Here is a 26,252-nt window from a genome sequence, read left to right as displayed (position 1 = left end):
CCTTTCCAGCAATTACTTGTCTATGAAGTAACGAGCATAACTCCTTCAATTTAACTCCGAGTAATAATCCGCTAATTGCTATGCACTCTTGGCTTGTTGGAGATCACACCAATAACATCACCTTTCCAAACCAATGTCGGATCCGGCGTCGACGAGCCTCCAAAGTCGGCTCCTACACACTGCTTTTATCTCCAACCTTCTTCCACTTTCTTACTCTTCTTCAGTACTATTTACTCAGGCCTTGTTCTTCCACCACCAAAGAAGCTTCCCACAGCCATGGAAGGACTAACCAGATCCCTCAATGGTTTGCACCATCTCCGGAACGTAACTTTTCTCTCCTCTCATCATGGCTCTTTCTCTTCTCTTCCCCTTTGCCTCACTTTTCTATAACAAGAACATCTCACTTTAAACTTTACCACATCAACCACAAACACTCACGATAACCTAATCGGGTTTGGTTTAATAACAACTTCTAAACCAACCAACAAATCTCACGAACCACCTCGACTACACTACACGTGAACATCAACCACACAAGTCTACGACCCTCAATTTCACGACAATAAGCTTCCGGTTCTAGACTCTCATTATGCAGAGATTTCTAGTTCAGTTGGTTTATGCTCCTGATTCAATATTCAACACAACAAACCGCAACGACAACACAATCGAGCTAAGCCTTTTACCTTTCTCGGCATCACCAAGTTACTCTTCGGTGAAAACGTTACACACGACTGTAAGTTTTAAGAGGGACAAAGGTAACTGGTAGAGTATGGAGAGATTTGTGAAGTAGCGTGGTATCAAACAGAGATTAGACCAGAGATTAGAACAGAGCAAAACAAAAACAGAATAAAAACAGAGTAGTAAGAATATGAGAATTGTAGAGTGTAATGGAGAAAGAGATAATCTCTTTTCTTACTTCATTTAGTTCCTATACAAGATACTGTGCACAATTACTCATAATGAAAGTGACATCTCCTTAAGCTAACATGTGACCTAGGTTTGACTTAAGCTAACATGTGACCTAGGTTTGAGTCTTTTCGTTTGTTTCTAGGTTGTTTTTGAGTCTTTACAGGTTATCTAGGATTTTGGCACGGATGGAGCGAAGTGGAGCAATTTGGATGATTTTGGAGCATTTAAGCGAAGGAAAAGAACTTGGAGTCGGATCAGAGTGAGAGCATCGATCGACAACCCTGTTTATCCGACGAGAGAACAAGAAATTGGAATTTTTACAATTCTGCCCAAAGTTTTCTAAAATTGCAACACAAGTCCCTCACGTGTTTTAGGACATATATATATATATATTGTTTTTGGGTTTTAGAAAACCGCTAAGTTTTATTCTACCAAGTTATTTTCTAGCAGCTTTTTGAGAGAGATATTGAGAGCTTTTGGGAGAGAAAAGAGATCTGAACTACTTTGTAGAGAAGAATTCTTGAACTCCCTTCTTACTTTTTAATATCTATTGCTTATTATTCAGAATGATTTGTTCTTCATTAATTATGTCTGAGTAGTTTGCTTGTTAGGTTTAGGGTTTTTCACAGGGTTTTTATGATTTATTAGATCTGTGATTTTAGGGTTCTTAACCTTTATGATTTTCATCCTTGGTTGTTCTTCACAATAATTCTTGATTGATCACCTACAATTATTATCTTAGGGAAATTAATTGATATGAGAATATAATTATTTTTCTGATTAAAACCATTGATGAGCAAAATTACTTTTTACAAAGAGATTTGATTTAGTGATTTTGTGAACTTTTCTAAACCTATTCTTAAAGCTGATTTTTAACTTAGAATTTTACAAAGAGATTTGGATTTTCTGGTTTTAAATTTAGATAATAATTGCAATGACAACTGAATTATTTTACCAAAAAGTTTAGAGTTCTAGATCTGATTTTTATTGCATGAACCCTAATTAATTTATTGATTTAATACTTCATAATTACCTGAGAAATTCCATAGACTTAACCTTTTGATTTCCTGAATTCACAACAAGTTTAGTTTAATATTTTGCATTGCTTTTATTGATTTAAACCAATCTGTTTAGCTTAATAACGAAACTCTATAATTTATTGTGTTTGATCTTGACTCTCTGTGGATTTGACCCCTAAGTACTACTTTGATCTCTTGTATGAGAGAGTAGCTCCAGGGATTAATTTGAGCATATCAAATTTTGGCGCCGTTGCCAGGGACTCTTTGATCTACCATTAGATTTAAGTTTTGTTTTTCGTCTAAATTTTTCTTTTTTTTATTTTCTACTTACACGTTTTTGTTTTTCTTCTCTTTGGTGTTTCAGGTGCATGCCTCCAAGACCTCACACAAGAAGCAACAAGACTACTCCTACTGTGAAGCTTTCAAACCAAGAGTTGGGAAAACTTGAGAGTGAGAACAGAAAAGCAGCCAAATCCTTGAAGATGGTTAACCCAATAATTTTGGTTCGTGATGAGGATGGTGCTTTGAGGGATCAAGATGGCCACTTGCGCAATGAGCATGGCCAAAAGCTTGATGCATAAGGGAATGTTATTGCTGAAGTTATTGTTGTCAATGAGCAGGCTGCTGTCGGAAACAAGCAAATTCTTGTAGAACAACCGAGACTTCCTGCAAATTCTTGTAGAACAAGCAAATTCTTGTAGCAAATTCTTGTAGAACAACCAACATGGCATCGATTGACACCCCCTTCCTGCAGACAGACGTGGAGCTGCAAACCACGTTAATAATCCAGTTCGAAGACAGGAGAACAACCGAGACTTGATCAGGACCATTGCTGACTACAACCGGGCTTATCTTGTGTATGAAAACCTGTCTGCTATTGTTCCTCCTCCATTCCAGAGGAATGATTTTGAGTTGAAACCTGCTTACTTTCAACTAGTTGGGCAAAGAACTTTCTCTAACCTACCCAATGAGAAGCCTTTGGACCACATTGGACCTTGACTATAAAGAATAAACATTGGCGGTCCTAAAGGTGGCCCCACAAGGCCTCAACAATGATCAAACCGTTGCGTCTAGTTAAACGCAGTTCGATTAATGTTTTACATACATGATACACCGAAGTAACCAAACTAATAGTTAAAGAGAAGAAAAACCGAGGACCCAAATCAAAACCAAATCCACCATTACGAGATCGTTTATGTGGCAGATATATTATTTGGAGATTCTCGAAATAGCACAAAAAAAGTTTTTTTTCCAAACTTATCACAACATCTCTAAAATTTCAAAAATAACACCAATTAATCTTTTAAAATTAAATCCTAAATTCAAAATACTAAACCCTACCCCTCAAAATTATACTCTAAATGTGAAATTGAGAACCCAAACATAAAAAACAAAATTTTAAAAATTAATTTTAAATATTTAAATATGTTAAATTATACTATTTTTGGAAATTTATGGAATGTATTATAATTGTCAATAAAACTTGTTTTAGTGTTATTTTAGGTATTTTTCTATATTAAATTGATTTTATTTGTAATAAAATCAAAACGGGCCTAGCCCATCCAGTTGTTTTTAGACCAAACAAGTTCCTCACTAATTTGCTTCGTGTCAAATTCTGAAAAAATACTGTTAATTGTTTGAGCTATATATTCCCATCATATTAATCTCCACAAATTTTTTCTCGGATTAATAATTTAGTATATTAAAACACTTGTCCTCCGAACAAGAAAATCAATAAACGGCACACTTCAGAAGAATACATGTCGGTTTTACGTTTCAACTACAGACTCCCATGTCGTTTTTCATTTAGCTAGTGAACTCACTCACCACACCAGTACGTCTTCTAGAAATATAACCAGTCAAACAAACACTACCAGTAATAAAAAGTCAATGATCACTGTCCAAATAACGTCACACGTTAATTTCCCCACCTGTTAAAAAATATTGCCACGTAGGACACGTAAAGGAAACGCACGTTAAGTAAAGTTGTTAAATCCGCGCAAGACAAGATCACATTAACCGTTAGATATGGATCTGGCGGCTAGTCCTTCAATCAGTATAAACCGTCTGATCTGAAAATTAGAGGTAGGCTTTTGTCGGTGAACTATATATTTTTAAACATAAAATTAATGTAAGAAACTTTTTTTTTCCTCTCTCTCTCTCTCTGAGTCTTCATCGACTTCGTTTTTGTCTCGCTTCTTCTTTTTTGTTTTGTTTTATCACGGGGAAGCTCTGATCTTTTAAGGGTTGTCTTCGATTTGGTGGTCACGAGAGATTCAGGTTTGGATTCGTAGTCAATTTCCAGATTCAAGGGTTTTTGGTTGTTCAATCTTCTACTTTGTGCCGTGTTTGTGGATATGGTTCACGGATCTTAGGAGATTCCGGAATTGGGGGGCGATTTTTATTCTAGGGTTTCGGTGAAATCTTCTGGGATAATTCTTCTCGAGATCATCGCTTCTTCTCTGGTGAGCTCGCGTCTGAGATTTAGATTTTCGAAGCTCCGTGTTGTCTGATTTGAAAGTTAATTTCTGTGGGAAGAGGAGGGTTTGTGAAAAATTTGTGAGGATTCAGCTGTAGGAGATGCAAATGGTAAAATTCGATCTTTTTTAATTTGTTGGGTTTTCTCAATTCGAATGATTAGGTTTCAATTGAATTTGGCATCAGGCTAGGGTTTCGAATTTTGGAATCCAAAAACTAGATAAACTGAAATTTGGAATGGCAAAGGTTTAATTTTTTACGGTTGTATTTCAGGCTTTTTAGAATCATGCGTTCTTTATTTCACTTTGATTAGATCTGGCTTGTTGTGTTATAACAAGCTTTTTTGCCCCTGTCGAAATTTTACGAAAATGTTGCAATTAAAAGGAACATTCTTTGTGGTTTAGAGCGGGGAAATATTAGTTTCTGTGGATTAAGTGAATAGATATGTATGATGCAGGTCTCTTGTAAATGAGCTGTAGAAGCTGGTGAGGATTTGATTGTATCTGTGTAATTTCTTTGACAAAACAATGGTTGAAAGTGCTGCGTTCCCGGGAGGGTATTATCGGAATACTTTTGAAGCGCCTAATGAATCAGAGGGCTCTGGGAGTTCTGCACAGATTGATACTGAGGTCACTGCATCTGAGAATTCTACTACTCCTGCACGGAAGTGTATTATGTTGAATTCTAATGATGAAGATCCTTATGGTGTCCAGAGACAAGTCATTTCCCTCTATAATATGACACAGTCTGAGAGGAGGGATTTGATATATAGGCTTAAACTTGAGCTGGAGCAGACAAAAATAGTTCTTAGAAATGCTGAGTTGCAGAGAATGAACCCAGTTGCTATGTCTTCTACTAGTGATAGGGTGGGTTTTAGCTCTGCTCATAAGCTATCGTCTCGAGTCAGCAATACGAAGAAGCCTTCTGATTTTGCAATGGGATCGGGAAAGAAAGTTCGGCATCAGACTGGGACTTCTCGTGGATGGAATCGTGGTACCTCTGGGAAGTTTGAGTCTTCGAAAGAGCCTATGACTAGCACTCCTAACATTACACTGATGAAGCAATGTGACACGCTGCTGAAAAAGCTGTGGTCCCATCCGCATTCTTGGGTTTTTCAGGCGCCAGTTGATGTAGTGAAACTGAACATACCTGACTATCTCACCATCATCAAACATCCCATGGACTTAGGGACAGTGAAGAAGAACTTAGCCTCTGGTGTATATTCAAGCCCACATGAGTTTGCTGCTGATGTGAGGCTTACATTTACCAATGCAATGACATATAATCCTCCAGGACATGATGTTCACATTATGGGGGATATCCTTAGTAAATTATTTGAAGCGCGGTGGAAAACTATCGAAAAAAAGTTACCAGCGTGTAGCATGCAAACGTTGCCTGCAGTATCATTGGAGCTCAATGACGAAGGGAAAACTGCTATATCTGTCCCTCCGAAGAAGAAGAGAAAGATGGCTTCACCTATTAGAGAGAGTGTTCCAGAACCCGCGAAGCCACTTATGACAGCAGAGGAGAGACATAGATTGGGCAGACAACTCGAATCACTACTCGACGAACTTCCTGCACATATAATTGACTTTTTGAAGAAGCACAGTTCTAATGGAGGAGAAATTGCAGAAGATGAAATTGAGATAGACATTGATGTCCTCAGTGATGAAGTGCTGGTCACTCTTCAAAACCTTCTAGATGAATATATACAAAATAAAGAAGCAAAACAGGCGAATGTTGAACCATGTGAAATAGAGGTAATCATCTCACCTGCTGGATTACATTTTAGTAGAACTTTTTACTGAGACGAAGCGGATTTCTTTTGTTGCAGCTTATTAATGGATCAGGACCGAGCACTTCATCTCTGCAACGAGGTGAAAATCAAATTCTGTTAGCAAATTGTGTTCCGGGATTATATTGGTCAGTGGTCTCTGTGTTCACCAATTGTCTTACTTTTTCTCTGCTTCTGTGTTCCTTTTCTAGGAAATGAATTGGCTGATGAGTATGTAGGTGGAAATGAACCTCCTATCTCAAGGAGCTCCAGTGGTTAGTTGCAACCCATATATATTCGTCAACTCCTTAAACATTTTCTTGTCGTAGATCTCTATGATTGTTATAATATGTCAATAACTCATGTATGTATCAGAAGCTTATATAGTTATATATTCCAGCCTATGTTCATATTATGATATTGGTATGGTTACCATATGATTATTTGTTTGCGCAAATATTTTTCCTGTCTGTTGAATTTCATAACTTAGTTAGATCTTATCAAATTCTATGGTGGTTGTGGAGTTCGTCAAAAATTTCATTTGTTGATGTAATCATTATTAAAAGTTTGTTAAATTTGATTCCGGCGATTACATCGAGGGAGCCTTGTTCTGAAGAACAGTAGGATAAAAGTCTACAGCCTAGCTTTCTATTTTATAATGATCAAATAATCTACAGCTTAGCTAACAAATCTATGCAGAATCGAGAATCTAATGTTTAGTAGGTTTATGTAGCATCACGTTATTGTATCAGATTCTGTGTGTTACTGAATAGAGTGTTGCTTTTCAGATTCGGAGTCTGGTAGCTCGGAAGATCTATCTGATGATGCTAAACCCATGGTTCAAGATGATTCTGCGAAGGTATAAATCTATAATCTCAGCTTTTTGAGGCATGTAATTTCCTATGAATCTAAAACATGCAGTTGGTAACTTTTCAGATGCCTGAAACTGCAAATTCTGAGGCGCAAATAGATGAAAATACAAGAATTGAGTTTGAAGGATGTCGTGAGTACTTATCTCCTTTAAATACTTATTATGGTCGTAACATTATTCATAAGATTGTAGTTTTACTTCTCCACCCTACTTCCTCTGCACTACCCTCTGTTTCCTGGAGAGGTTTATCCAAAATTTACTCTGTTGTAATATCTGTAGTTACTCACAATGGGGAAATGTAGATAGACATTTGTTATCGCTGGTGGATACAAAATTATGTTGAAATATTTTCTTAAAAATACATATTTACAGTTTGTTTCGCTGGTGTATTCATAACAGAATCTACTAGTGCGCTGGAGCAGATGGATATATGTTCTCAGCAGAAGCCTGGTACTGATGAATCAGATGGCCAACATGAGGGTGAGATGTAGAGAGAAGGAGTTTCCCTTTTTCTCAATTTGAGCCATGAAGTGAGTAATCTCACACTTTTGTCAACTTTTAATGCTTCAGGAAATATGTTAGAGACTCCAGTTTCATCTGAAAAGCGCTATAGAGCTGCGCTGTTGAAGAACCGTTTTGCAGATATCATTCTAAAAGCACGCGAGAAACCACTTCCACAGGTCTGTAATTATCCTCAATTTAGCCTATCTTTATTAGTCTTAAGTGGCGAGTGGATTATGCTTCTGGCGAGAACTCTTGGTAAAATTGTTTGGCGCACTGGTTTAACAACGATAGTTTAGGAAGAATAGAAATAACGTTTGGGTTTTATATTTTGTAGGTATTTGGATTTAGTATAAACAATCACAGAAACTTAGAGATGTATTAGAATTGTTTTATTTTGTTTGTTTGAAGCAAAAAGTATTAGAATTGTTTTACCTGAGTTTTACCTTTCTAAACTTCTATAAACTGAAAGAGCATAAGAGTAGTAGAACGGACCTAGATATTAAATTAGCGGACTAGTTTTCACACACAATAGTGACAACCGCATTTGCATTAGTTGATCCTGAGTTAAATGCGTGGATCAAATATTCTACAGTATCCTCAAAGCAGTCCTCTTGATCCTTTGGGAATTAATTTGGTTTGAATTTGATATTTCTTGAGAGCAGAATGGTATCAAGGGTGATCCAGAAAGGCTGCGCAAAGAAAGAGAAGAACTCGAACTGCAAAAGAAGAAAGGTTGTTTATATATTAACAACTCAATTTGTTAACTTTTGGTTGTTTCTATGGATCCTTTTAACACTAGAACATTTATTTTACTTATAATCTACTTTTGTTGTCAGAGAAAGCACGGCTACAAGCTGAAGCAAAGGCTGCTGAAGATGCTCGTCGCCAAGCTGAAGCAGAGGCCGCTGCAGAAGCTGCTGCTGAGGCTAAGCGCAAGAGAGAACTCGAAAGAGAAGCCGCTCGCCAAGCTCTATTGAAGGTAATTAGCAAACACATGACTTACATTAGAGGATCACGAACCCTAAAAAACACTCAAATAAGTATAATCATGTTTAAATATGAAGCACGTTTACTGATGAATGTGTTCCACCAATGTAAGTTACGATCCACATGATGGAAATTTCTTATATATTTTTTATATATGTCGTTGACTTCCCTGCAGATGGAAAAAACTGTAGAGATCAATGAGAACTCGCGGTTTCTCGAGGACCTAGAGATGCTGAGTTCGAGTGCACCTGAGCAATTAACAAGTTCAGCTGATGAAACAAGCCCAGAGAGACCTTTAGATGCACTTGGAAGTTTCAACCTCAGAGGAAGTAACCCACTTGAGCAACTCGGACTGTACATGAAACAAGATGATGATGAAGAAGAACCTGAGGCTCGCGCGACGGTTCCAAAACCAGATGAAACCAGTCCCGAGAGACCTTTAGACGCACTTGGAAGTTTCAACCTCAGAGGAAATAACCCTCTTCAGCAACTCGGACTGTACATGAAGCAAGACGATGATGAAGATGAACCCGAGGCTCCTGCGGTTCCAAAACCAGATGAAACCAGTCCCGAGAGACCTTTAGACGCACTTGGAAGTTTCAACCTCAGAGGAAATAACCCTCTTCAGCAACTCGGACTGTACATGAAGCAAGACGATGATGAAGATGAACCCGAGGCTCCTGCGGTTCCAAAACCAGATGAAACCAGTCCCGAGAGACCTTTAGACGCACTTGGAAGTTTCAACCTCAGAGGAAATAACCCTCTTCAGCAACTCGGACTGTACATGAAGCAAGACGATGATGAAGATGAACCCGAGGCTCCTGCGGTTCCAAAACCAGATGAAACCAGTCCCGAGAGACCTTTAGACGCACTTGGAAGTTTCAACCTGAAAGAAAGTAACCCCCTTGAGAAACTCGGACTGTACATGAAACAAGACGATAATGATGATGTAGAAGAACCCGAGGCTCAGGCTCCCGCTGTTCCAAAACTAGCCAACGACGTGGAAGAAGGTGAAATCTATTAACGAAAAGAAGAAGTGTATATAATATATACATGTATTATATATAAAAGTACAATAGCCAGGGCAGGTACACGTATGTGAACACACAGAGACAAAAAAATGAAGGTCTTAGCCCTCCATGGATAGCCTATCCAGGATAGGATCTTTCTTAACTCAGTGTGGTGTTTAAATTATGTAAAACGCTTAGAAGCTTTTTGCCACGAGACTTTTCTTAGAAGTCCTTAGTCAGTGTATGATTATAAAAAGGAAAAAAAAGGAGAAAAAAAACAAAAAAAAAAAGAGTCAAAGACCATTGTTTGTTTGTGTAAGAATCTAATCTTTTTCTTGACATTGATTCTCTGTACATTTTGTCATCTCTATCCGATTCGGACAACAATCTATCAATGGATATTTGAATGACATCATGTTTTTGTTATTTAATTACGACAAAATGAAAAATTAGGGTGACAGAACTGAGACAACCATACGGAACGAACATAATAAAAATAAGTGTGATTACTACTACAGAAAAATTTGAATATACTGATTTTTCATCAGCTGAGCTTGTTATCATCAGTTTAAAACTGATTTTTAAGCTGATGAGTTTGTTATCATCAGCTGAGCTTGTTATCATCAGTATATTCAAACTGATGAAAAATCAGTATATTCAAACTGATTTTTCAGTGGATATCACATTTTCAATGATTTTTTAAGCAGTTTGAATATACTGAAATCAATTTAAAAGTGAATCCACTTCTTAAAACCTGAAATAAAGAACACAAAACATAAGAAGTGGATTCACTTTTAAATATCTTTCATTTTCTTATGTTTTGTGTTCTTTATATATATTTGATATAGTCACACAGCTTTCTAAAGATTAAACATATCATTAAAAACGGCTTCGTTTTAGGTGTTCCTCTCACCAAACCCTTTTCCCCGATTATCTAAACAAACCTCAACCATCTCCATCGTGTCATCATCTTCATCTCTCTCTCTCTCTCTCTCTCTATATATATATAATATATATGTATCGACGTCTTCAAAAAGCTTCAACTTATTTTATCACTAATGGAACCAATCACGTTCACCAGAGATCTTCCATTGTTCTTCTCAATCTTCATCTTCGTTTATCTTCTCGGTTATTTATTCATTTTCAAAAACTGGACTCCAGAGTCTCGTCCTCTCGCTTCCAGCTGTTTAATCTCCCTCCTCCACGGCGTCTCCGCCGTATTCCTCGCCGGAAATGCCTTGTTATCCGATCCTAACCGCGGTTTCTCCTCCGCCAACACCGATTCTCAAAACTCCGTTCTCGATTTCAGCTCCGCTTATTTCTTCGCCGATCTCCTCCACCTCGCCGTGTTCCCGTCCCCAGCCGGCGGAGACACGCTCTTCGCCGCTCACCACGCCGCCGTGCTCTTCGTTTTCCTCACCTGCCGTTATTTGGTCGCCCACGGCGCGTGTGCTCTCCTAGCCCTACTCGTCGTCGCCGAGGCCACGAGCGCGTGCCAGAACACGTGGACGCTCGCGGATGCGCATGGTCCAGACGCGCCACTCGCGGTGCGTTTGCGCCGTTTCGTGACGCTGCCGTTTTACGCGTCGTATAGCGTCTGCAGGTGCGTCCTGGCGCCGCTGCTTATCGTTAAGATGACGTGGTTTTACGTCAGCGGAGGCGCTGATGACGTCATACCAAGATGGGTCTGGGTCTCGTGGACCGTCGTTATTGTCGTTGCCGCTACCGTTAGTATCCTTTGGATCTGGAATTTATGGGTAATCTTTTTTCAGGAAAGATATTCCAAATTTACCAAAAAAGTTGAATAAAAGTTCATAGAATTTTAGATTTGTTATCTAATTTGAGCGTAAAATAATATCACCGAATCAAATTGTGTTCAATCTTTTTATATTTATTACTTAATTTAAAGCGTGAATTTTAAAAGTTCGAAACAAATTTATTAAAAAATATATTCAAAATAATTAACGATAGTCAAAGCCTCAAAGGTTTATATCTATCTACTTAAGATTTTTCAAAGTAATACTTTGAATTATTATTGAGTTTGTCCTAAGTCGTTGAGACGAAAGTTTCTATAAGAAAGAATGTCACACACAACCACCAAGTCTAAAGCATAGAAAACTTGGGGATGACTATATCGAATATCTATAAATTTATATATGGTTAAACTATATAAGAAGATGTCCTAACTTTGTTTGAAGTGTGGGACTGTGGGTGGCTCAAGACAAGACATAATCATACAATTTTGCTTCTTTATTAATACAACAACTAATTAAGGTCTACTAAATTATTAACAGTTTTAATAACCTAAGAAATATATATAGTACTACAATTTACAATCCCGATCAATCAATATATATATATATTAATGATATAGAGATCATTGCCTCGGACAATCATAAAAAGTCTAAAGTACAAAGTGTCCATGACATCCACAACATATGTACGAACAAATCCATGGTCCACATTATTGGGTTTTGTAATATTGTAATGTATGCTTCAAATTAAGACTTGAATTGGAATTTATTCCCTCTGTAAGTTTATTAAAACCTCTCTTATGTTTATTTATGTTTTGCCTTTCTTCATTTGGATTGAAGAAATAGTTTAAAAGCAACCTAATTAAGTGTGGAAGAGATAAGGGTAAAATTTAAACAACCGCACAAGAGAAGCATGCTTAAAGATTACAGATCATCTAGATAAGATAATGGATAATTGAATGAAGCCAAAGAACAAACAAGTCTTCAATAACATTGTAGAAAACGTATATATAGATGTAGTTTTGACTTGTAAACAAACTTTAAGCTCTAACGGCTATAAATATATTTGAAACAATTACACACAAATGTTCTCCAAAAATTGGTTTATTACTCATATGTTATTAAACAAAAAAAATTACTCAAATGTTTAGTTCCCTGTGTATAATTACAATTTATCCCTTGGGTTTAGTTTTTCGATTTTGAGTAAAAAAATAAAAAAAAATACACATCAGATCGACACATCACTAAGCAGTTTTTTTTTAGATCGACAGTTGTTTTTTCTTGTTTATATCAAAGAGAGGGAAAGTGAATAGTTTTCATTGTTCACAAACCGCGAAAAAAAAACTCTCTCTCGTCGTCTCTTGTCGCCGGCGATACTCGCACTGTGTCCACTCTCTTGCTGTCAATCTCTCGCCGTCATCTCTCGCCGTCTTTGCTCACAAAAACCCTGATCTCTTTGTCGTCGCTCTCACTCTCTTCGTCGTCGTGTTCGTCTTCGTTTAAACTATCTAGTATGTGTCGAGTGTTTAGTTTCGAGTTTTCCGGCTGAATGTGGGTTTTTATCGATGATTTACGGCTGATTATCGCCGTAATTAATGCCGGCTGATTTTTTAGATATATTCGATTCGATGGTTGATTTACTTCTAGGGTTTACGGCTGATTTGTTAGATATATTCGATTCGATGGCTGATTTGTTTTATTTTGCGGCTGAGTTACGACTGAGTTTTGTATTGGTGACTGAGTTATTTTGTGCTTTGGATTTGATTTATGTATTTGTGGCTGAGTTATGTTATACTTTGTGTATGAGTTTGTTTTATGTTATGGCTGATTTATTTTATGCTTTACTGTTGAATTATATTATTTATCAGATGTCGATGGTGATTATTTCTGAAGAACAAGCAAGGGATTACCCCCCAAGACTATACGCTGAAGGAAACTCTAATCTAGAGTTAAGAGAAATTAATACCAATTTCAGGATGGAAGAATTCCCTGCGATTAGGGAAGCAATAGGACATGATGTGTGGGAAAAAACGAAGGATCTACCTATTGGAATAATCTCTAAGCTAGTTGATAGTCAATTCGTCTGGTCTGGTAAGCTAGTACATTTCCTACTATGTAACCAGTTAAGGGTATATAAGAAGGAGCTTTGGTTTGTCGTCGGCGGTCAACCTATCAGGTTTGGGTTGAATGAATTTGCTCATGTGACAGGGTTAAACATAGACCCAATGCCGACAGAACGGTTTGAACTTGAAGAGGAACACAAAAAGTTCTTCAGACTTTTGAAAGTGCCTGGTGGGGAAGGTCCATCATTAAATGAACTCAGGGAAGGACTGAAAGTGTGCCGGTCATGGATAAACCCTGATCACCGTAAATGGTTGGGGCTGCTGCTTCTTCAACACATTGGACTTTATGGTTTGCATCATAACTGTAGAATTCCATATGAAAGTGCCAAAAGAGTTTTTGATGATGAAGCAATGAAGACTTATCCGTGGGGTCGGTCAGCATTTGAAGCCCTTGTTGATGGCATAAAGTTGTTGAGGCCTACGGGGAAATCGTACACCCTTAGTGGGTTTACACCCGCGTTACAGGCTTGGGCGTATGAGTCCATCAAATGCTTTGGAGATCGTTTTGGGAATGCATCAGCTGAAGATGATGTCATACCGTTGCTTCGATGGCATGGAAACCGTACACGTTCAACGATGGAAACAGTTTTTGTTGAAGAGATCGGAGCGCTTGGTGAGGTAAGGTTTTGATTGTGTTATGATAGACTGATAGTTACTGGCTGAGTTATTGTTTTAAATGATGGCTAAGATATGGTTTATCAGTGGTGGTTGAGTTATTATTTAGTTGAGTGATTGCTGAGTTATGGTTTAGTGATTGCTGAGTTATGGTTTGGTGATTGCTGAGTCAAGGTTTAGTAATGGATGAGTTATGGTATGATGACTGATTTATGCTAATTTTATGGCTGATTTATGTTTCTGTTATGGCTGAGTTATGATTTAGTGATGGCTGAGTTAAAACTTACTGATGGGTTTCACAATCTCTTATGTTACAGCTGCATGTCTGTAAAATGGTTATGATGGAAAATGGTTGCGATCTATTTCATACGTGGCCATATCAAGTAGACGACCCAGCTGTGGATCGCCTGATCGAGGACATACATATGGATACCTTTGTTAAAGGTTTTTGGGAGGCTAAGGGTGGGAGTGATAAGAAGAAAAAGAAAAAGAAAGCTAAAGCAGCGGTTGAGCCTGAATCTCCTCCCGCAAAGAAGCGGAAAGTCCAGAAGGATGAAACTTCCACCTTTCAGGGTGGTGGATCTGGTGAAGGAGCAGGAGCTGCACAGGAGAGGAAGAAGAAAGGAAAAAAGGTAAGTTATGTAGTGTATAGTGAGTTTATATTTTATGTAACCTTTTGTGTATTTGTTTTAGTTGGTTAGTGAGGAGGAAGATGCGGGGGAAGATGTGTCGGTTAGAACTCTTGCTAACTTGGTGATGAAGTTAAACTCAAGGTTTGACACCCTTGATACAAACATTGCCAATATGCCTTCTGATCTGGAGAAGAAGATTGGAGATAGTTTGGAAAAGAAGATGAATGAAAGGATGGAAACCAGGTTTGGGTCTTTTGCGCGTGATATCGAACAGATGAAAGATCACGTGCTTTCCATGGGTGTTGGACAAATAGCCAAAACACGGGACCTGCGGAAAACACGGCATCTGAGGATTCAAATTTCAAAATAAAGACCCTGGTACCACCAAACCTTCAGGCGAAACTACTGTCACCGAAAGGTCCACCAGTCATTCCAGGAAAAATGCAAGAAAACTACTCTGTCAACAGTCCTCCGGTAATGTCTGATTTCTGTTAATTTTATGGCTGATTATCCAGAATGTTTAGGTTGAGTTATCATTATCTTTAATTGTCTTCGCTATGTTATACATGAAAAGAAATCTGTTGTTGGTAGTGGTTTGGATGGGATCAGTAAGAATCTGATGAATGATTATGATAATCCTCTTGATTTCATTCAGAGGTCTCCAAATGCTAAGGATTTTCCAGCTGCTAAAAAGTCTCCAGCTGCTAAGAAACCAGCTGATACGATAACACGGCCTTTCACGAGGAGAAATGCCAAAGATTTAGAGGCGGCTGCAAAGAAGGCCAAAGAAGTAGTTGCGGCAAAGAAGGCCGAAGAAATAGCTGCGGCTGGAGACATTCAGAAGCTGGTGCAGAAGCTGATGCAGAATGTCTATGTGATATGACAGCCGAGTATATTGCTGAAGCCAACAAACTTGAACCTGAATCTGAGGATGATGAGGAGGAAAAGATTAGGCTTGATAGAATTAAAGCTTTTAGGCTGGAGAGTGTTAAGTTGTCCACAAATGGAAGTGCATTGAATACACAACAAGCTACACAAGCGAGGATTTTTCCTTATATTGGAGACAACGGACTGACGTGCATGAGGAAGAACTGAGTACCTGGACCTGGAATATATGATCCTCTGGCACCTGTTGATCCGGTCAAGTTGCAGAAACTTTATGAGTTCCTAAAGAGCGCCGAGTATGACCCTTTAGACCCTTTTTCTTAACAAGTTAATCACAGCTTGTTAACATTATATTAACTTGTGTTTATTTGTTTGTTAGGAATAGTCCGTTAACAAAAGGCGTAATCGAAATTGAATTCCATAGGAAGCTAATCACCGAACGAAAGGAGTGGCCAGTGAGGCCAGAAAATTATGGTATATATGGGTGGCTTACTGATGAAGTAAGTTTATCTTAATGTCTTAGTTATTGTTGTCGATGTCTGAGTTATTTAAAACATAGTGGCTGAGTTGTTGTTTTTTACTCTGTTATCTTTTTTACAGCACCTGGCCGCGTTTATGAGACTCCTTAGGAAAAGGTACAACCGATATCCCTTCCCATATCACAACAAACGAATTGCGTTTATAGACCCTTGGTTCAGTAGTATGATGGTGTTTAACTATGCTCAGTTCGTGATTAAACCCAACCTGTTTAAATTAACTGGCAATAGTTTTGAAGATTTAGTGAAAGGTTTAGTACCTTCAGATGAAAAGACTAATTTGAGGTGGATTGAAGATGTGGATCACCTGTATATTACTACACAAACTGGAGGCGATCACTGGGTGGCGCTGCAAGTGGATCTCATCAGAAAGCATATTGATTGCTATGATAGCATCGTCGGACAAGTAACCAAAGAAAGTGAGGAAAAAATATTGACTGCTTGTAGGGCGTTTACGCGGATGATTCCAACAATGATGAATGAGAACGTTCCTCACAAATATCGTACACCTACGCACAAACAGTTTACCTTCAGGAGGAGGACTGTCTCCAAGGTCCCGCAAAACGTACAGGTTGGTGATTGTGGCGTGTACGCTTTAAATTTTATAGAATGTCTAGCGCTTGGTGTGTCTTTCGATGGCATCTGTGATCAAAATATCCATGCTCTACGTGTTAAAATGGCAGCAGAAATCTACGATGAAGCACCTGATTTTATGAATCAATTCAAGTAGAAAACATTTGTATTTCTTTTGGTAGGACTTGTACTTGGATATGTAAAAAAATTAGGATTTCTTTTGGTAGGACTTGTACTTGGATATTGAAAACATTTGGATTTCTTTTGGTAGGAATTGTACTTGGATAAGAAAGTCCTTTGTTTAGTATCTTTTCAATGTTACGGCTGAGTTATGTACTTCACATGGCTGAGTTATAATTAATTATTAAATAAACATATATGTTATGGCTGAGTTATGTAATTTTACAACTGAGTTATGTACTTCGTACGGCTGAGTTATGTATTTGGTACGACTTCGTTTAGTCTTTCGTGCCATGCCTCGAAATTACAAAAAGTGTTGTTGGGGAAACCCAAACAATAATTCTGTGTCTGCTCATATCCACAAGCGTAATAAATTTATAAAGTTAGCTTTTTCATAATATATTATACAAAATAATTAAAAAATTGAACTCCAAAATTCGAATAAAAAATAAAAAAATTCTGACAAAATGACAAAGTGATGGCTGAGTTATTGACTTACACGACTGACTTATGAAATATTTGTAATTTTACATTATTATAACTCAATATTTAAATATACAATTGAAATATGAATATTACAATTATTATAACCAATAAAAAGTAATAATTATAGAGAAAGATTAATTTTTACACATTCTCATCAGAATGTGTAAAACATACAACACATGCCGTTTAGGGGTTAGGGTTAGGGTTAGGGTTTAGGGTTTGAGGTGTAGGGTTCAGATGAGTAACATTTTTTTTTTTGGTTTTGGTTCTAATGTGTTTTAATGTGTTTGGTTTAAGGTGGTAATATGGAGAAGTCTTAACATTATTATCCTTTGAATATTTTTTTAAAAAAACAAAAGTTTTTTTTGGTTATTTCCGGTTATGGGTCGGTTAGATTAATATATAACCATAAATAACCCAAAATATATTGTAATTAAGTAGATTAGCCTGATATAACCGAAAGTAAGCCGGATATAACCGAAATTAACCAAACATACCAATACAAAAATACCAAATTGGAAGATATTATTTTTTCTGTTCAGTTCGGTATGGTCGGTTATTTAGTCATTTTAATTTGGGGGTTGGCTGAGATATCGTTTATGACGGCTGAGTTATGATTAATCATGACTAAGTTATTAAAATGGATTGATAAAACACCACAACATAGAAAGTTCATATCAATTCCAAATATAAAAAAAAACACCACAACGGAGCTTGACTAATATCACAGATACTTGTTCAAGCTCTCGAACTTCTTCTCCAGCGCGTCATATTTTTTTTCTATATTCAAGATCATTTCTTCTTGAATCTCGATGCGCTTCTTGGCTGCATCCAAGTCCTTCTTCATCTCATTCTTCTCCTCCTGAATAACCCTAAACTCTTCGCGCAATGCATCAGTCCACCACTTCCTGAAACCGCAGCCTTGACCGGGACCCTTACAAATAGTACATAATTCATATTACACTAAATAAAAAATCAGAAGCAGAACACAAAACTCAAAAATAAGAGTACAAAATCTTTACATCTGTGATGTCATACGGACAACTGAAATAACGTTCTCCTCTCGTGCTAGGATCATTGGAAGTGGCAACGAGAAGCACCGCACTGCAACTACACCCGATTCGAACGCCCTTGTCACTCCTCCGGATTTCGCCGTACCTCATTTTCATATTTATTTCATTACGATTCAGCTCCTACAGTTCCACAAACACAATATTAAGATACTGCTTTGAGATTTAAGATAGTCCTGAGATCTACCTCAACTAGAGCTTCAGAAGGAGTTTTCTCATCAGCCCTAGAGTTGCCGCCGTAAATATCTCTATGCGCCATCATTTTGACTCGATCTCGATTACTAAAGCAATAAATCACTTAAAATCCCATAATTTATACTAAAACAATATATCGGACGACGTCGTTTAACAGTAATATACGTGAAGGCTGAGTTGTGTTCTTTAAACGACTGACTTAGGATAGTCGGTTAAATTAACATTGATGTTACGGCTGAGTTATGCAACGGCCATATTAATGGTGTTACGTCTGAGTTATTCAATGGCCATATTAATTTATTATATATCCGCTCGGGAATACAAAAAAGTATTGTTGGGGAGACGCAAACAATAATTATGTTTCTTGTTATCATCGACACGCATAATAAATATATTTTAAACAATTTATTCAAATTTATTAAAAAGGAATTCAAAAATTTGAATTCAAATTTTTGGTTTTTTAAATGAAAAAAGGGCCTAGTAATTTGACAAAGTAATGGCTGAGTTACTGACCTAAACGGCTGAATTATGAGATATTTGTAAAATAAGATTATTATAACTCAAAATTTAAATTTAGAATGAAAAATGAATATTACTATTATTATAACCAATAAAAAATAATAATTATAGAGAAAGAGTGATTTATACATTCTGATCAAAATGTGTCAAACATACCAAAACATGACGTTTAGGGGTTAAGGTTAGGGTTATGGTTTAGGGTTTAGGGTTTGATATGTAGGGTTTAAATGAGTAACATTATTTGTTTTAAATTTAACAGTTTGGTTTTGTATCTAATGTGTTTTAATTTGTTTGGTTTAAGGTGGTAATATGGATATACTAATATGATTACCATTTGGATATTTTTTTAAAAAATAGAAATTAATTTTTGGTTATTTCCGGTTATGGGTCGGTTAGATTAATATATAACCATAAATGACCCAAAATATATTGTAATTAAGTAGATTAGCCTAATATAATCGGAAGTAAGCCGAATATAACTGAAAGTAAGCAAACATACCAATACAAAAATACCAAACTGGGAAAAATTATTTTTTCGGTTCGGTTCGGTTTAGTCGGTTATTTAGTCATTCTAATTTGAGGATTGCCTGAGATATCGTTTATGATGGCTGAGTTATCTTTCCAGAATCGACAGTTTCTTTGTTTATTTTAATGAGAGGGAAAGTGAACAGTTTTTAACTGTTCACAAACCGCGAAAAAAAAACTCTCTCTCGGCGAAATCTCTCTCTCTCGACGAACCCTAATCCCGCCGGCAATAATCTGTCTTTCTCTACTCTCTCGCCGTTACCTCTCGCCATCCTCGCTCGATATTCTCATTCGCTCTTTCTCTCTTCGTTCGTTTCCGTCTAAGCCGTCTCGTCTTCGAGTTTCGGTATGTGTCTTCCTCTCTATTTGTTAGATATATTCGATTCGATGGCTGAGTTTGTTTGTTGATGTGGCTGAGCTATGGTTAACAATGAATTTGGGACTGAGTTATGTATTTGTGGCGGAGTTATTATATGCATTGCGTCTGAGTTTGTCATATGTTATGGCTGATTTATTTTATGCTATACTGCTGAATTATATTTATCAGATGGCTAAGGATATTTCTGAAGAACAAGCAAGGGATTACCCCCCAAGACTTTGGCCAGAAATGAAGTTTATTCTATATAGTAAGCAAATTAATACCAATTTCAGGATGGGAGAATTCCCTGCGATCAGGGAATCAATAGGACATGATGCGTGGGATGAAACGAAGAAAGTACCTATTGGAATAATCTCTAAGCTAGTTGATAGCCAATTCGTTTGGTCTGGTAAGGTTGTACATTTCCTACTATGTAACCAGTTAAAGGGTACATAAGAAGGAGCTTTGGTTTGTCGTCGACGGTCAACCTATCAGGTTTGGGTTGAATGAATTTGCTAATGTCACGGGGTTAAACATAGACCCAATGCCGACAAAACGGTTTGAACTTGAAGAAGAACACAAAGAGTTCTTCAGACTTTTGAAAGTGCCTGGTGGGGAAGGTCCATCATTAAATAAACTCAGGGAAGGACTGAAAGTGTGTCAGTCATGGACAAACCCTGATCACCGTAAATGGTTGGGGCTGTTGTGTTTTCAAGCCATTGGACTTTATGCCATCCATCAGAACTCTAGAATACCATTTGAAAGTGCGAAAAGAGTTTTTGATGATGAAGCCGTGAAGACTTATACGTGGGGTCGGTCAACATTTGAAGCTCTTGTTGCTTCTATAAAGATTTTGAATCCTACGGGAAACTCGTACCCCCTTAGTGGTTTAACACCCGTTTTACAGGCTTGGGCGTATGAGTCAGTCCAAATCTTTGGAGAACGATTTGGGGCTGCACAAAAAGAAAAAAATGGTGACATACCGTTGCTTCGATGGGGTGGAAACCGTACACGTTCAAGACTGGAAACCGTAATTGCTGAAGAGATCAAAGGGCTTGGTGAGGTAAGGTTTATATCTGGTTGAGTTATAGTGTAGTGATGGATGAGTTATGATTTAGTGATGGCTGATTTATGGTGTAGTGATGGGTCTCATATTCTCTTATGTTACAGCTGCGTGTGACTAAAATGGTTATGAAGGATGATGTACGCGAGCTATTTCATACGTGGCCATATCAAAAAGACGACCCAGCAGTTGATCGCCTTATCCAAGACATACATGAGGATAAGTTTGTTAAAGGTTTTTGGGATGTTAAGGGGAGTGATAAGAAGAAAAATCTAAAAGATAAAGCAGCTGTTGATTCTGAATCTCCTCCCGCAAAGAAGCAGAAAGTCCAGAAGGTGGAAGTTTCCAACAGTCAGGGTGGTGAATCTGGTGAAGGAGCTGCACAAAAGACGAAGAAGAAGAAGAAGAAAGGAATAAAGGTAAGAGATATGGTGTATAATGAGTTTATAATATATGTAATCTTTCGTTAGTTTGTTTACGACGGTTTGTGTATTTGTTTAAGTGTGCTAGTGAGGAGGAAGATTCTGGAGAAGATGTGCCGGTTGGAACTCTCATTGAGTTGGTGTCTAATTTAACCTCAAGGTTTGACACCTTGGAAAAAAATATTGGAGATAGAATAGAAAAGAGGATGAATGAAAGGTTTGAAACCAGGTTTGGATCTGTTAAATTTAGAATTGATAAATGAATATTACAATCATTATAACCAACAAAAAGTAATAATTATAGACAAAATATGACTTTTACACATTCTGATCAAAATGTGTAAAACATTCAACACATGACATTTAGGGGTTAGGGGTTAGGAATAGGGTTAAGGTTTGGGGTTTAGGGTTCATATTTCCAACATTATGGGTTTTAATATAACAGTTTGGTTTAAGGTGGTAATGTGTTTGGTTTAAGGTGGTAATGTGTTTGGTTTAAGGTGGTAATTTGGTTAAGGTGGTATATTTTATAATTTTTGAAATTATTTTTCGGTTATGGTCCGGTTAGATAAATATATCCCCATAAATAACCCAAATGTTATCCAAATTTGGTATAACCGATAGCAATCCGAATATAACCATAATTAATCGAATAGGGGAAAATTAGTTTTTCGGTTCGGTTCGGTTTGGTCGGTTATTTAGTCTTATAACTGGAGGGTTGGCTGAGTTATAGTTTTTTACGACTGAGTTATCGTTTAGGGTCTTCTCATTAATATGAAAACGTATTCTTCTTTCTTTTCTGGATCTTTCGTTCTTCCAGACTCCTAATAAATATTAATATTTCTCTCGATGTCACTAATTCTGTGCCCAATATGTAATCAAAATAATTAATTAATTATTATTTGAATTTCGAATTTTATTTTTGTAAAACTATTTCTTCAACAATTGAATATTAAAATTATTATAACTCAAAATTTAAATTTAGAAAGGAAATATGAATATTACTATCATTAAAACCAATAAAAAGGTATATTTATAGATTTAGAGTGATTTTTACACATTCATATATATATATATAGAGGGTTGTCTGAGTTATCGTTATTCACGACTGAGTTATGTAAATTATTAAGATAAAGTGACGACTGAGTTATCAAATATTGTGGTTGAATTATCGAACTCTTTGGTTGAGTTATCATTCCGTATGACTGAGATGTCGAAATGACGACTGATTAATATTAATATGAAGGTAAAACATAAACGAAATAATAAAACCAAAAAAACACACAATCGTAGTGCTTAGTTCCTAGTTCATAGTTCATAGTTCATATAGAAGTCGACACGAAAGTACAATGGAAATCACTTTCTGAAACCGACGTCATCTGGGCCAAATTCTTCAAACATATGAACCAAATCATTCCAAACTATGCTACTCAGCATCTTGGGTTTATTGCCACCTTTCTCCCATATCCTCTTGAGTGCACACATCTGGGCTCCGTATAACGTACTAGCCACCAAATTAAACTGCGTCCAGACCGTTAAAGTATGCTTTGGATCCCACTTGTATTTACGCTACAATTAAAGAAAGAAACGATAAGAGTATAGAATAAACCCACACCAGGGTTTAGAACCGGAATATTCTCTCGATCAGTGGCGCAAATGATCACTTTGACGTCTCTAATAAACTGTCCATCGATATGAGGAAAAACTTCCATGTCGATAGGAAGATGTAACAAATAGAAAGATCTGTGATCTAGGAGAGTATAAAGAGAAACAATAGTAACGAGGAATGAGATGAAAGAGAGAGAGACATATGAATGAGGAGAATATAAAGAAAAAACAATAGGAAAACGAAAGGTTGCGTGTATTATTAGGTTAACTTATGGTTTCCCGCCAAAATATTGCTTATCGGCTGAGTTAAAGTTTTACGGGAAAACAAAAGGTCTCGTCGATTCATGTGATGGCTGAGTTATAGTAAAGTTTATGACTGAGTTATCCATAAATTTATAACTCAGCCGTCTAGTTATATATCAGCCTTAGTTCATTATAACCCAACTGTCACATTACCTTTCGCTTTCCCGTAAATATAAAAACTCAGCCGTAAAGCGATTTGGCTGGAAACCATAATTTAACCTATTAATTGACGAGACATTATCTGCCCAACCAAATAATATACTTTTATACTATCTTTGTATATATATACCTCTCAACTACAAATAGAGCCGTCAAGTGACTGAGTTATAATATTCCCGTTTCTTTAGACTATTACCTCTCAGCTACAAACTAGAATAAAAATTATTTTTTGCAACACTGTCCGCTCGAGCACCCTTATTGCCGGATCTCTCCGACGATGTTTTCATAAAAATCGTTTCCCTTGCTGCAGAAGATCAATTGTGGTCACTTGGTTCTATTTTAAGGGCTGGTCGTAGGGGAAAAATGCAGTATACAATAAAGAAGTTCTGAAGACAGCTGCCATCTATTGCCTTTGTACTGATCCATCACAAATCAACACATCCAATGCCCCTGATGGTGGCGTCCAGATTAAAGGGCGGTACAAGCCTTTCTTCGTCAAATGCTTTGACGCCGGCAACCCCAGTGCCATCTACTACGAAGGGCTAAGGGTTGTGGTTGAGGATAGAGATATCCTCCGTGGGATTGATATTCTCAGTCGTATTGTACCGGCCGATCGAGATGCCACCTTCGCATGTGGGGTACTAAGTATTTGTCTATGGAATGAGGTTCTGGCCATCCGTTACCTCCAGCTGTTTGATGCACATCATTAACATCTGAAGTCTTCGGGTGCTATGGCAACCGGTAATGGTTTTGTGTTTGAATTATCTTGTTATAAGACGGCCCGGAAAAACACATACACAGCCTCCTATCTCTATCCTGACAGCCCGTTACTCCTTTCACCCGCTTGTGCTGTGATATGTGCTTTGGATAACAGTCCCTATTGTATCTTTTTTGGAGACTATGAAATCATGTGCAATAACTGTTACCTTTGGTGGTTTTCCCTCAAAGTCTCTGAGATCCTTTAGGGTTTCTAGCAGTGATTTCCAGTTTTACCTCATTCGTGACTCTAAATTCTGTTTATTTTTAAATAATTATTTTCCATATCTTAGGTGAGTATCTTTTGGATGTATCAGGGAAGTGTAAATCTAAGATAGAGACTTTTGTTTTTGGTTTTATTCATTAAATGGGAATATTTTTATTGAGCATTTCCAATCCTTTCGTTATAGTAAAGTTATGGCTGAGTTTATCTGTAAATTTTATAACTCAGCCGTCTAGTCATATATCAGACATAGTTTAATATAACCCAGCCGTCATATGACCTTTCGCTTTTCCGTAAATATTATAACTCAGCCGTAAAACAATTATTTGGCGGGAAACCATAAGTTCACCTAATAATAGACGAGACCTTTGGTTTTCTTATAAATATTATAACTCAGTCGTGACATAGAAATAAATCAGCCATCTATTTTTATGTTATGGCTGAGTTATATTGATTTTTTTAGGTTAGAAACATTGAATGTTTATTACGGTCTTCTAGAGTGATTCTCGGGACGCAGCAAAATTACTGTCGCAATCTGATTGGTGGAAGGGGATCGCAGTTGCGTTCCAGGTTTTAGTATAAATAGGGGAAGGGTTGGAAAGTTCAGAGCATTCCAAACTCGAACGAAACTATCAAAGATGCCAGTGACTACTCGATCTGTAGCAAATGGTTTCGATCCAAATGCGTCGGATAATGCCCCTCCTCAAGAGGAGACGGAGACGTCAAGATCCCGTGAACTCGTTCCGAGTTTCAACGTCATTGAGCAGGAAGTGGATCCTTTGCGAAAGGAAATCCGGATGTACCAAGCTCGCCGCAAGAGACTAGGCGCGTATATCAATGCACTTCGTCTTCAACTCGAGCAAGTCTTTTGGCTCTGCCGATTGGAAGGGACTATCCTAGTCCTGGATGAGCTCATCGCCGAAGGTTTCTTTCTGGTGAAGTGGCCCATGACTCGTCTACTTGCTGAGCATGCCTCGTGCGAAGAACAGGTCTCCCGTATGGTGGTGCCCAACTTACCCGAAGGTGATTACAAACCTTTGGGAGAGTTTGAATTTCCGCGCATCACGGACGTCTGGGCCTATCGAGCCAGCATGGAGAGGCTGAGGCGGTACATCAACCACTTGGAGTCAACGGAAAATTTATTCCGCGAAAGCCATGCGATAGAAGGTCCATGTGCCTTCTTGGAGGAGATGGTGTCCAAGGGCTCCGAAGTGCCGATGGAAAGGCTTGAATCCTTAAGGCGGGATCGTTAGATCTTGCGATCTGAACTGAGCAAGCTGGTGGTGGAAGAACCGTTGGAGTCCGATCTATTCGGTCCGGCTCCCATTCTGAGACTTCAGGACCGTCCAGATTGCTAGAGAATGCTAGCCTTCCCATGGGAACTAGTTCGGTGATAGGACGCTTGTCTTTTTTTTTGTTTTTTTGGCGAATTGCCGAACTGAATGCAATCAATTCAAATGTAAGAGAATTTAATGGAAATTTAATGGCAATTTTTCAGCAAAGTCGATGTGTAATTATGGGAAAACGCAAGGTCATGTGACGGCTGATTTATAGTGAGTTATGGCTGAGTTGTTACAAGAAACAATCTGTAAGTAAATGGATGATATATGACTTTACGACTGAGTTAACATATTTACGGGAAAACGAAAGTTCATGTGATGCCTGAGTTATAGTGAGTTATGGTTGAGTTATCACAAACACAATCTGTAAGTAAA

At 37.5% G+C, this 26,252-nt stretch overlaps 2 protein-coding genes across 5 annotated transcripts; both read left to right on the top strand.

Moving 5' to 3' along the window:
• The first annotated feature begins 3,946 nt into the window (after positions 1–3,946).
• Positions 3,947–9,893, top strand: LOC104790378 (transcription factor GTE8). Of its 4 annotated transcripts, none has more exons than XM_087455845.1 (12): positions 3,947–4,517; positions 4,864–6,166; positions 6,241–6,283; positions 6,393–6,455; positions 6,969–7,039; positions 7,117–7,183; positions 7,451–7,531; positions 7,622–7,731; positions 8,218–8,287; positions 8,392–8,534; positions 8,718–9,108; positions 9,392–9,893. In XM_087455845.1, exons 2-12 carry the CDS (start codon positions 4,934–4,936, stop codon positions 9,406–9,408), a joined length of 2,289 nt encoding a protein of 762 aa, XP_087311971.1. In that variant the 5' UTR covers positions 3,947–4,517; positions 4,864–4,933; the 3' UTR covers positions 9,409–9,893. The 4 variants fall into 4 exon arrangements, with proteins under 4 accessions (XP_087311971.1, XP_010514420.2, XP_087311972.1 ...); XM_087455846.1 differs by having other exon boundaries at positions 3,957–4,393; XM_010516118.3 differs by having other exon boundaries at positions 8,718–9,893.
• Positions 9,894–10,345: 452 nt separating this feature from the next.
• Positions 10,346–11,475, top strand: LOC104790377 (TLC domain-containing protein At5g14285). The gene has a single exon (XM_010516117.3). It carries the CDS (start codon positions 10,611–10,613, stop codon positions 11,358–11,360), a length of 750 nt encoding a protein of 249 aa, XP_010514419.1. The 5' UTR covers positions 10,346–10,610; the 3' UTR covers positions 11,361–11,475.
• The last annotated feature ends 14,777 nt before the right edge of the window (positions 11,476–26,252 follow it).

The sequence above is a fragment of the Camelina sativa genome, chromosome 6 (genome assembly GCF_030686135.1).
Source record: "Camelina sativa cultivar CO46 ecotype springtype chromosome 6, ASM3068613v1".
Lineage (NCBI taxonomy): Eukaryota > Viridiplantae > Streptophyta > Magnoliopsida > Brassicales > Brassicaceae > Camelina > Camelina sativa.
The sequence above is the reverse complement of the archived record's forward strand: the minus strand, read 5'-3'. Positions and strand labels throughout refer to the sequence as shown.

Excerpts from the sequence above, each read along its gene's own strand:
- LOC104790378 (XM_010516118.3), top strand. The coding sequence starts at position 4,934 with ATGGTTGAAAGTGCTGCGTTCCCGGGAGGGTATTATCGGAATACTTTT. Across the intron at positions 6,167-6,240 it reads TTGAACCATGTGAAATAGAG|CTTATTAATGGATCAGGACC; the intron begins GTAATCATCTCA and ends CTTTTGTTGCAG. Across the intron at positions 8,535-8,717 it reads CTCGCCAAGCTCTATTGAAG|ATGGAAAAAACTGTAGAGAT; the intron begins GTAATTAGCAAA and ends ACTTCCCTGCAG.
- LOC104790377 (XM_010516117.3), top strand. The coding sequence starts at position 10,611 with ATGGAACCAATCACGTTCACCAGAGATCTTCCATTGTTCTTCTCAATC.